The sequence below is a fragment of the Electrophorus electricus genome, chromosome 15 (assembly GCF_041902795.1).
Source record: "Electrophorus electricus isolate QZ-2024a chromosome 15, ASM4190279v1, whole genome shotgun sequence".
Classification (NCBI taxonomy): domain Eukaryota; kingdom Metazoa; phylum Chordata; class Actinopteri; order Gymnotiformes; family Gymnotidae; genus Electrophorus; species Electrophorus electricus.
In genome coordinates this window covers 23828034-23839244 of record NC_137511.1, presented here as the reverse complement: position 1 = coordinate 23839244, position 11211 = coordinate 23828034, and the positions used below count along the sequence as shown (strand labels likewise).

At 40.6% G+C, this 11211-nt stretch overlaps 1 protein-coding gene across 2 annotated transcripts; it reads right to left on the bottom strand.

Moving 5' to 3' along the window:
* Positions 1–4207: 4207 nt before the first annotated feature.
* Positions 4208–11008, bottom strand: fkbp10b (FKBP prolyl isomerase 10b). 2 transcript variants are annotated; one of them, XM_027017725.3, is made up of 10 exons: positions 10637–11008; positions 9994–10139; positions 9618–9807; positions 8654–8799; positions 7851–8040; positions 6993–7138; positions 6278–6467; positions 5363–5505; positions 4999–5162; positions 4208–4856 (listed from the first exon to the last, which is right to left on the bottom strand). In XM_027017725.3, the coding sequence occupies exons 1-10, from the start codon at positions 10831–10833 to the stop codon at positions 4662–4664; spliced, it is 1707 nt and encodes a 568-aa protein (XP_026873526.2). In that variant the 5' UTR covers positions 10834–11008; the 3' UTR covers positions 4208–4661. The 2 variants fall into 2 exon arrangements, with proteins under 2 accessions (XP_026873526.2, XP_081554251.1); XM_081698125.1 differs by lacking the exon at positions 9994–10139 and having other exon boundaries at positions 10637–10798.
* Positions 11009–11211: the final 203 nt, after the last annotated feature.

Sequence of the window (11211 nt, the reverse complement as noted above, 5' to 3'; positions counted from 1 at the left end):
AAAACTCTTTATTTTTTGAGTCCATGGAAATTATATTAACTAGCATAAAGGATATAGCCAGTAATAAGAAAACCCGCCCAGTCTCTTCCTCTAATTGGTATCTACAGGACCCCAGGACCCTATTCAGAATTTATTAACATGCTTGCAGATTTCCTCTCTAATCTAGTCACTCTAGTAGAAAGAGCCATTATTTTTGGTGATTTCAATATTCAGTTTGACAGTCCTCAAATCCCTCTCTGCCTTTAGCTCTATATTAGAGTCAATTGGTTGCACCCAATGTATAAGGGAAGCTTGATTTATATGGTGTAGACATAGACAACATAGTCATACTACCCCAGACTGATACCATCTCGAACATCTTTTCTCTCAACCCTAATAGAAAATAAAAACAACTGCACCACTAGGAGTAAAACTGACACCAGTGCTCAGATTACAACTTCACATAGTAGAAATGGGTTCAGGAATTTCTTCAGTGAGAAATTTAAACACATTAGATAACATTCAAAGTATTAATATGACATCAGGCAGCTACTTAGAGATCAGAACAACCAAGATGAAAAAGACTCTAAAATCCTTTACACCAATCAAAAAGCCTGAATTTACATCTCTGATCTCATGCTCAAAATCCTCCACTCGCTTATTGGATTCACTGCCCTCACACTTTCTTAAGGAAATCCTACCTAAAGTAATTGATCCTTTACTAAATTTAGTAAACTCCTCCATCAAAATCATTCAAATTAGCAGTAATCAGACCATTATCAAATAATCTAACTTTGACCCATGTCAGCTGTCAAACTACAGGCCCATCTCAATCCTTCCATTTATTTCCAAGATCCTAGAAAAAGCTGTCGCTCAGCAGCTACGCTAATACATTTACAGCATTTAGCTGATGCTTTTATCTAAAGCAACTTACAATTAGGACTGAGTACAACTTGAGCAATTGAGGGTTAAGGGCCTTGCTCAGGGGCCCAACAGAGTTGGGGCCCAACTTGACAGTGTTTGATAGACTACTAGATAGACTCAAAAATGTTGTTGGGATTAGGGGAATAGCCCTTTCCTGGTTTAAATCTTATCTAGTTTGTTAGCATAAATGGAGATTTGTAGCATACAACATGGTTAGCTATGGTGTTATATATGCTACCTCTAGGTGACATTATACTGGGCTAGTTTCCACTGCTACACTGATGATACTCAGCTGCATGTCTCAGCCAAACCAGAGGACATACATCATCTTAGTATCACTGAAGAATGCGTAAAGGACGTCAGACACTGGATGTTGAGGAACTTTGTCACTTAATCCTGACAAAACAGAAGTGCTTTTATTAGGCCCACAGACAGCTAGGACCTTGCTCTGAACCTCAATGGTCTCCCAATCACACCTTCTTTAACAGTTAAAGAAGTTACACAGTCTCTTATTTTAAGCTCATTTAAATAATATTTCTAGTACTAACTTTCTTTACCTCAGGAACAATGCAAAGATTAGGAACATACTCTCCTCACATGATGCAGAAAAACTAGTCCATGCATTTATCATTTCAAGTTTGGACTACTGTAATATCTTACTATCTCGCTGTACCACTAAGTGCCTAAAACAGGATAGTTCAAAGTGCAGCAGCGAGATCTGGGGGTCCATGGATAGAGTTATGGTAAACGGAGATGTTATGATGCTGTCACTTCACCTCTGTCAAGGTACGGCCTCTCCCCCCTCAAATGTCTGTCTGTCTGTGTGTGTCTGTCTGTGTGTGTGTGTGTGTGTGTGTGTCCATATTGCCATGCCCTCTTGTGTTGTGCACCTGATCCTTGTTGTGTGTAATTGTCATGAGTGTATATAAGTCTTGTGTCATATCGTGAAAGTTGTCGGTGTTTGACCCACGTAGTGTGTTTGTGTGTGTGTTGAGTCGTGCTTGTGATTAAAACATATGTTCTGTTTAACGTGCCTCATCCTGCATCCTGCATCCACCTCCCTGAGCTGCCATGGCACACCCCTGTGGTATCCCACCATAGCTACACCCTAGAAAACTACTTTCCCCTTGCCCTTGATGGACATTCTTGTGCAGGATGGGGTTCAGACTCAGGTACACCTTCGAGATCAGACTAGGACTTCTAGAAAACCTGACTAGACATCGACATCTCTCTAGACATCTCTCTTTCACTACTTATTCTGCTCCTTATTGTTTATATTGTTACGATTGTAGTGTCCGTTGTCCGCCAGAGGACAACGAGCTCCACCTTTGAGTTTTGGTTCCTCTCAAGGTTTCTTCCTTATACTCTAGGGAGTTTTGCCTTGCCACTGTTGCCCTTGGCTTGCTCACTGGGGGCTTGGACTCTGACATTTCTAAAACTGCTTTGTGACAACGACTATTTAAAAATGCGCTATAGAAATAAATTTACTTGACGATTCTAAACCAGCCAAACACAAGGTGAACACCATTGCTCTGCTTGTGTTTTCTTATGCACTCTGGAGCAGTGGGGAACCTGATAGACTGGAAACATGCCAAGGATCTCAATGTGAAGGTGCTAGCACTGCTGTCTTTCCATGCCATGTGAGCACTTGACAAAAGCCCTGTGGAGAAATGTGGAGAACTGAGGAGAACTGCTTTATCACACACCAGACTCCCCTCTTTCACCTGCAGGCTAGCCAACTGCCACCTCTCTTTCTTAGTTATGGACTCCCCTGCACATTCTATAACAATAGGGCTTCCTTGGATGCACACTCATAATCCCCTCATCTCATGGTCTGACAACCAAATCCTTAAGTAATCCCCCTTGTGCCACGCCCATTGCCTCAGCACTGTTATCCTGCCCCTCCTGTTCACCTCAACTGAAATCGCCCTGCCAACACTAATATGCAGGTCCCAGCTCCCTTCCGTGACCTGTTGAAGGTTTTCAATCAGACCAAAGCCAGCCAGCATCACCTGCACATAATCCAGTTGATAGCACCTCTCCTCACTCGTGCAAGGGGTATATATTCAGGAGACCCTGGTATACATGAGTACATTACATGAGTAGAATACATGAGTACAAAGTGAAGCACTCCACCCCTTGTCCCTCATTCCTGCTGTTCTCAAGCAGCTTCGGGGTGCTTCCCACTACACCAGGTTAGATATATACACCGCACCTATAACCTGATTAAGGTTAAGGAAGGTGTCGAGTGTAAGGCCACGTTCAGCACAGCTTCCGGCCATTATGCGTTCCTGGTTCTCCCATATGTCTTAGCCATGGCACCTTCCATATTCCAGGTGCTCACCTTTACCTACACCTCCAACCAGGCCCATACCCACATCCCTCCCCCATAAGGACTTGTATACCACAAAGGCTGTGGGCACTGATGACTGTGTGTCCAAGATTTTACAACTTCGATGATGTATTTATGTCATACTTTTCTGAGAACCGATAAACTGATGTGTGAGCTACAGAACAATGTGTGGGAAGTGGAGTATACAATTAGACTGATAAATGTGAGCTATAGGTGATGCCACTTGTACACTAGTTACTTTTATTGTTTACTTGTAGTGTTTTATATTTATATAGCATTAGGTATTAGCCAGTTGGAGATAACATTGTGATTTTGACCAGTTTGTATAACAGATTCATTAGGATTAGCTTAAGGAGTTGGGGCCTAGCATCAGGGGATTGTGTTTTACTCACTTTATTTTACTCTGATTAAACTAGATGATACAATGTTGCAGTGCAGTAGAAATATATAAAGGCATCATGTATATTTGTATTCAGTCTGCCTGAGCAGGAGCTTCTGTTGCTATGGCTACTGCCTCATTTGAGGTGATGTGCTTTGCTGATAATATCAGGGACGCTGGTTTGGGTTGATGTTGACTTGCTAGTGCCTTTGGTGAACCAGGCTTCGTATAGTAATGCTGAGCTATGGTCAAGATTTCTATCCATCCAAATGGAGCACCACTACTTCAAGCACACAGCAGTGCTGTGAAAATCATAAACAAGTCTGCTCCAGTAGTTTTTGCTATAAGCATCTTATTGAACGTAGTCTGTGGATATGGAAGAGTTGTTCCAAGGTTGGGACATTTAATTCTAGAATTCTTGGTCGGCAGAACCATGGCTTTTGGGGCTTTCTGTTGTCTAGAGGAGTATCACCTCTGCAGATAATCCTTCAGAAATTATATCAACCGCAGAGATACTACTCACTGTAAAATTATGTCATATACATATGTGATTTTCAATATAGGTTTCAGGATGAAACAGCAGAGAAATAATTTATTCAATGGATTGCAGATTATACCAAGAGATACCAAAGTAAACTTACTTTGTGCTATACACATGCATTTAAATTTTTTTTTTTTACTGGTTTAAACAGCAAACTTTGCAGGAAAATTTCCAAAACTACAAAAAAGTAATGCCAGGTCCCCCTTTCATATATGGCATGCAAAATAACATGTTTTCTTGTTTCAAACAAAACAACAATAATAAAAAATACAGTGCAAATACACTTTGTTTTGACTTTGGTTTTTCTTAGCCAAAAAATCCTGAGTTGTGTTTGCCACTGACAGCACTTCTATCTGACTGATTTAAATTATTTTTTAAAAACTATTTCAGTCAATCAGCCTCACAATCTTGAGTCACTTTGTGTGTAGCTGAATGCATATATGACTCTTTAATTCTCTGAGAGTCTTCTTGTACATGGGAGACCCTCACAGTTCTTCGTGCCGAGCCTTTTCTTTCTCTGTGTCTTCCTCCACTTTGAGTTTTAGCTCGTCTGCAGTAATGCGGCCATCACTGTTCCTGTCCTGGTTCTTGAACATGTTACCAATGACGAGCTCAGGATCCTGGGCTGGCTTCAGTCGTCCTCTTCCTTCTGCCACCTGCTGCTTGATGAAGTCTGAGAACTGGAGAAGAAAAGAGATTGACAAGTGAATGTGAAGAAAGGACAAATCAATCATTATTCTTTCCCACAGCCTTTTGTTTAGGATAAACTTGATAGCCATAAAACTACCAGGACAAAACTGAAGTCAAATCTCCTGGACACACCTCCTCAAGGAGGACCTCGCTGTCCTGGTTCATGTCCAGAGCCTGGAAGAGCTCTGCTGGACTCTCGTCCAGCCAAACAAATAGGTAACCCTCAGGAACACCCTTCTGTATGGATATAATTTCCAGTTCGAACCGAAGCACAGCGCTGCCAGGGACGTCACCCGCTGGGGGAGGGAGAAAGATGAGGCTGGGTAAGTGGGGGTAAGTGTGGGATCAGGCTGGCCTGTGTTAATAAGAGAATAGATTATATAATTGTTTGGAAAGGGGCTGATATTTTAGAATAGATTACTTACAAAAGTCTGACCACAATCTGGCAGATATCCAGTATAAAATTAAAAACGCTGGACAATGCTGTGCCTCTCACCTCCTCTCTCTCCATGGCCCAGGTGGGGTGGAACTATGGCGGTCCTCCTCTCGCCCACGCACATACCCGCCAGGGCCTCGTCCAACCCATCAATCACCTTATCTGCCCCCAGCACCACGCTCTGGGGAGCCTCATAGTCAGCCCTGGCAGAGGCATGTGTGAATGCTTAGCCAATATAAAATGACTGAGAGAATCCCTGATCCCTGCAATACTGTCCCATGTCCATATATGCATTCCTTGTTTATTCAAATTAAGTAACACATCATGTATGTGGTATTTCTTATCATTATCTAGTCATCAATCTATAAGCAAAGCACTTTTGTAAGTCGCTCTGGATAAGATCATTTGCTAAACGCCGTAGATGTAAGTTTCAGAATCAGGCCATGAATCAGGTCACTGTACCTCATCTGGTTTGTCTTTGTACGATGTGTCTGTGGCAAAGCACATCACATTCAGAGATGATAACTCCCACCCACCCCCAACCCTCTCATCCTCTGCTTTTTCTTTCTCCAGCTTTGGTTTAAACTCTGTGATTGGACTGTGGATAATTTTCTGACGAGTCTTTGATGAATAAAATTATAAGATGAGTATGCCAGTTTATCCACTTGCTAACTTTTTTTTAGGCAAGTCTATTTATAGGATTGCAAGCATAGCTACATGGAGCCATATAATTGTAATGTTGTTTCCTAGAAGTTAGAAAACTAATAGATTAATAATTCAGTTTGTTAGTTTTCAACATTTTGCATGATCCCATGTTTCTTTGGTTGCTTCTGGTATCACAGGCAAGGTTTATGTTATCTGAGAATTACCATCTCAGTGACAGAAATATGTCAATCATAATTTGGTTGAAGCAGATTTTAAAATATTTTTAGATTTTTCAGTACAGTGAAAATGAGCTCAGTAAGTATCACTCACGATGTGAAGAGCACAGCGCCATCCAGGAGAGAGCAGTTGTACCGGTACACAATGACATCGTTAAGCTCGCTGGTTTCATTACAGTGCTCGGGTTTGAATGTGACCTCAACCTGCACAGTGTCCTTTGGGTTGTGGAAGTCAATCACATGGATGTGGAACACTAGCACAGCAGACCCAGGGATATCTTTACCTGAGAAAGGGACAAAGCAGATATACATACCCACACCCACATAAATTCATACAGAGCAGGGTTGGAGCCAGGAACATTATTCAGGTAACTACATAATGTAACTGATGCACTCACACACACACGCACACGCAAACACACACACGCAAAAACACACACCCACACACATTTTGTTGGGATACATATGAATGAAAAGCTATGACTACTGAATTCAACTCTGGCTGTAACCCTAGTGTCTGTATTGTTTCATTTAAGTAGGCTTGAATTCTTGCACATTTGCAATCAAGACATTTTGCTGACTAAATAAATGTCAAAGCCACCATATAATAGGAATACATCTCCATATTTAAAACATTTGTTTTTCAGTTAGAATTTGGAAAACTGCTGAGAAAAAATCAAATTGTTACAGAGTATGTTAATACTGAACAATGTTCCACAACATGTATGTCTGCAGCAGTCAAACTGGACTATCAGTGTTTTGGTGCTGTACCTCACACATGTTCGACTATCACTGTGTTTGTGTTGTACCTGCTCCATGCTGTCCGTATGCTAGGTGTGGTGGGATGGTGATCTTCCTCCTCTCCCCCACACACACTCCTTGAAGGCCCTGGTCCATCCCAGAGATCACATAGCCCAGGCCAATGTATGTGTTGTATGTACTGTTACGTTGATAGCTGTAAAAAATATTTTTAAAAAAAGTGAAAAACCTCCAAACTGAATTTTGTTATAACACAGTAGATACACACATAGGTGAAGTTTATATTGGGGGCATGTCCACACCACTTTTTGAAATGTTTTTAATATATATATATATTTTATATAACATCTTGCAACAGATACCTATCAAAACAGTCTGAGAATATGCCAGAATCAGAAAACATCCATGTTATTTTATCACAATGCCAATAATAAATGTTGAACAATTGATATTTCATGAAACAAATTATTTATTTAATCAAAGTAGATAGAAAACAATTTTAGTATAAATATATTTTAAACCATAGTTTACTGTCAATAGGCTTGAAAAACAGCCTTAAAACTTTACCTATAGCTGAACTCAAGTAGGTATACAAGTCCACTGTCAACTCACCAAACTGTTGAATCTCTGCCTTCATAAGTCCCAAGAGTCAAGTGATGTACAAACTTACACTTCCCAAAGTGCTTCATTTAACACATACAGGTGTAGAGATGACATCTAAGACAAACTCTAACCCTAACCCAAGCTCATGCACTATAAGTTCTAACAGTTATGGTTCTAAGGGTTACACTGATCACGCTGGTCAGTGAAGTCTAATGTAATGACACCAACCTTACATTCTGTCTTCAGCATTCTAATACCTGTGTTTAGGGTCAACTGTTTGTAATAGTGGGGCCCTGGTGACCAACCTAGTATCAAAGGTGACCCCATTGAGGAAGGTGCCGTTGTAATGGTAGCGGATATAATCTCCAATGACAGACTTCCGTGTGCAGTGTTTTGGCACTTCCTGAATTTCCACTGTGATGTCATCTTTTGGGTTGTGGAGGTCCACGAGCAGAATATCATAGAGTAATGTAGCATGAGGAGGGATAACCTTACCTGAATGAGAAGGGAGGGGCAGTAAGAGCCACATATTCTCACTAGGGTTAGAGTGTTTGTTTTCACTCCAAATCATTTGTTTAAAAAATGTTTTAAAGCAGGAAATGCTAAATTGTCCACTGCTGTTTCTGTGGGACAGAACAGCCATTGTTGTAACATACATCACACACATAACTAACCCTACATTACATACAACATCATACACATAACTAGCACTACATAACAAATTTACATATAGAATATGTAATGGATCAAAAATGAAATTCATTGCACTGAAGAGGACCACAGCCTTTAAGAGCGATTTATTTCCATACATGCTCTTCCATTAAGTGTAAACTGCAAAGTTTGTTTGTTTGTTCCAATTGCTCTTCATGTCAAATGTAGTGTCTCCCACTGACAAACACATGTATACTCAAACTTAAAAATAATCAACACTGCATCTACATGTTATTAATAGTATATCACTAATAGTGTGGTTAAGAAATTATGTAGGACAGCCATAATACGGCACTAAAAGTGAGCAAGTTAAATTCTTTAGTGTATTTACAAGGGTGTGTGTTGGACAGTGTTGATTAACAGGGTTGTTAACATGCAGCCATTGTGAGGTGTTTACCATATCCTTTCTCTCCGAAGGCCAGGAAAGGTGGGATGATGAAGCTTCGGATCTCACCCACGCACATACCCAGCAACCCTTGTTCCAGGCCGCTGACGAGCCAGCCCTCTCCGACCAGTGTGTCCTGAGTCTGAGCACGATCGTAGCTACGCAGGGCTCACACAAGTGCAAAGTCAACACACACATGCCTGTGCAATGGCACACAAACACACAAACAAACACTAGGATTTTACAAATGCCGTAAAGACCCTCTAATTGAAGTGAAATATTCGACAATGTGGATCATTTGCATTATGCTTCTATGGGTGCTTTCACATAAAGTTCTTTTAAAATGAATGAAACTCAGTTCTATTAAAGTGAATTAGGATTTTAATAGGATTTCTTTGTGGTCCTGACCCACCCAATGTTGATATTATAAAACATAGAACTGACAAACAATAAAACTGGTTTAAAAAAATGAAAGAGGAGACAAACATGGAGGGGATTAATTTTGCTGCAGAACCACACACTCCAACACACAACTAACACATCACTAACACACTCCAACATGCAGCTGTTTTCATGTTTGTTTTTAGCTGTTAAGATTGTCATTATATATGTCAAACCTTGAAATTTTCAATAAATAGAAACACCAAATGGAACGTTTTCACAATGCATTAATCAAGCAGACCATAATATGAACCACACTGAACCACTCTAAGCCACACTGAACCACTCTAAACCACACTAAAACTACACTGAGAACGTGGTCTGAGTTCTGTTTGTTTTTGGGTCTGTTTAGATTGGACTGAGTTTATTTTCCATATGCATAATAAACCATAACTCAGTACTCTGAGACCAATTGAAATGCTGAAATGACCCAAGTGTAAAAATGCCCCCTCAGGAATTACAGCAATATTTATCTTGTGCATGTAGTTTTCCAGTGTCTCTTCATTTGTAATTTAGTTTTTTAACTCTTGCTCACCTGGAGTCGAACTTGGTGCCGTCCAGGAGGCTCCCGTTAAAGTGGAAGCGCACGAAATCTGTCCGCAGGACAGAGCGTGTGCAGTTCTCAGGTGTGTTGATCACCTGTGTCTGCACTTGGTCCGCACGGTTAAAGACATCCAATAGAAGCAGGTCAAACACTAATGTTGTGTCAGGAGGAATGGTTTCAGCTGAAAAATGAGAGAGAGAAAGATCTGATAACTGTCAATCAAGACCATCGATTTTATTGTAAAGCCATAAAAAAGTCTTTCTTTATTTCTCAAACGTGCAGATTAAATGAAGCCATCTTCCAAAAGACTAAAAGACGCATGACTCAGAACGACCTGTACTAGAAAACTGAGCGTGAGATGGTTTACCTGCTCCCTGACTGCCGTAGGCCATGTGGGGGGGTACAGTAATCATCCTGCGCTCATTAATGCACATACCCATAATGCCTCTGTCCACGCCTGCAATCTGGCGGCCCTGTCCGACTATTCCAAAAAATGCAATCCCCCTGTCATAGCTATCATGGGAGGGACAAAGAGGGTGGGATGACATTGATTAAGGTTTTTACTGCTTCACAGTGCAGTTTGGATGTAAAAAGCTTTGCACCTTTAAGTACACATAACTAGTATGTTACATATTGTGTATCCCTCCCTATCCATAACCCTATTTATGTATCTTTAAAGGGTTTGATATTATGCATTCCAGGTGCCTGCGAAAACAAACTGCAGTTCTAAAAACATGATCAGTTTCACCACGTATCGCACATACACATGAACATTTCAGTGCTCTTTTGAAGTCTGCCAGCTTTTCCAAGTTTTTCTGGCAAAGAAAATCTTGACCGACATTTTAAAATGTCGCTATGCACTTACATTTTTTGCATTTAGGAAAATGCGTTACATTCTATAACACAACTTTTTACTCAGCCTTATTGTACAAACGTTAACAAATATATTGGCTGTTGATATTTAAAAAAAACAACTCTTTTTTTTCCAGAAGCATACGTCGATTTCTTACCTAGAGTCAAACTGCGTTCCATTAGTAAAAGTACCGTTGTAGTGATATCGAACAAAGTCACCGTTTTTCACTTCTCTTATGCAGCGTTTGGGAACTGAATATCGATCCACGACAATGTCTTCCACCGGCCCAGGGTTACAGTCCACGTAGGACGACAAGGAAATCATCACACTTAAAATACAACTCAGGCGGAACATCTTTACGGGGAATTAGGCTCTTGTCAGTATCGCACAAGTTATTCGCTAACTGAAAAGTAAGTCAATGTTTAGAAAGGACCTACTGTTTTCAAGTTGTCTTTAGTGAAAGAGGGGATGTGACTAAGTTTGTTATAAGCTGCTTAATTTCCTGCAGTTTTTTTTCCCCCTCGCGCCCACCCCCTTACACAGATCCGTGTAAACGTGGAAGCTCTTCAGAACGAGCACGGGGTGCGCGAGCACGATAAACGTTATTCGCCATTTCAAAGAAATGCTCACAAGTGATTTTTACAATTAGCCTTTCGAGCACTAGGCTAATGAAGGTACATTTTAAAAGTACCTTTTGGTGGAGTTTAAGATGTGTCAGAACATCGAGAGATA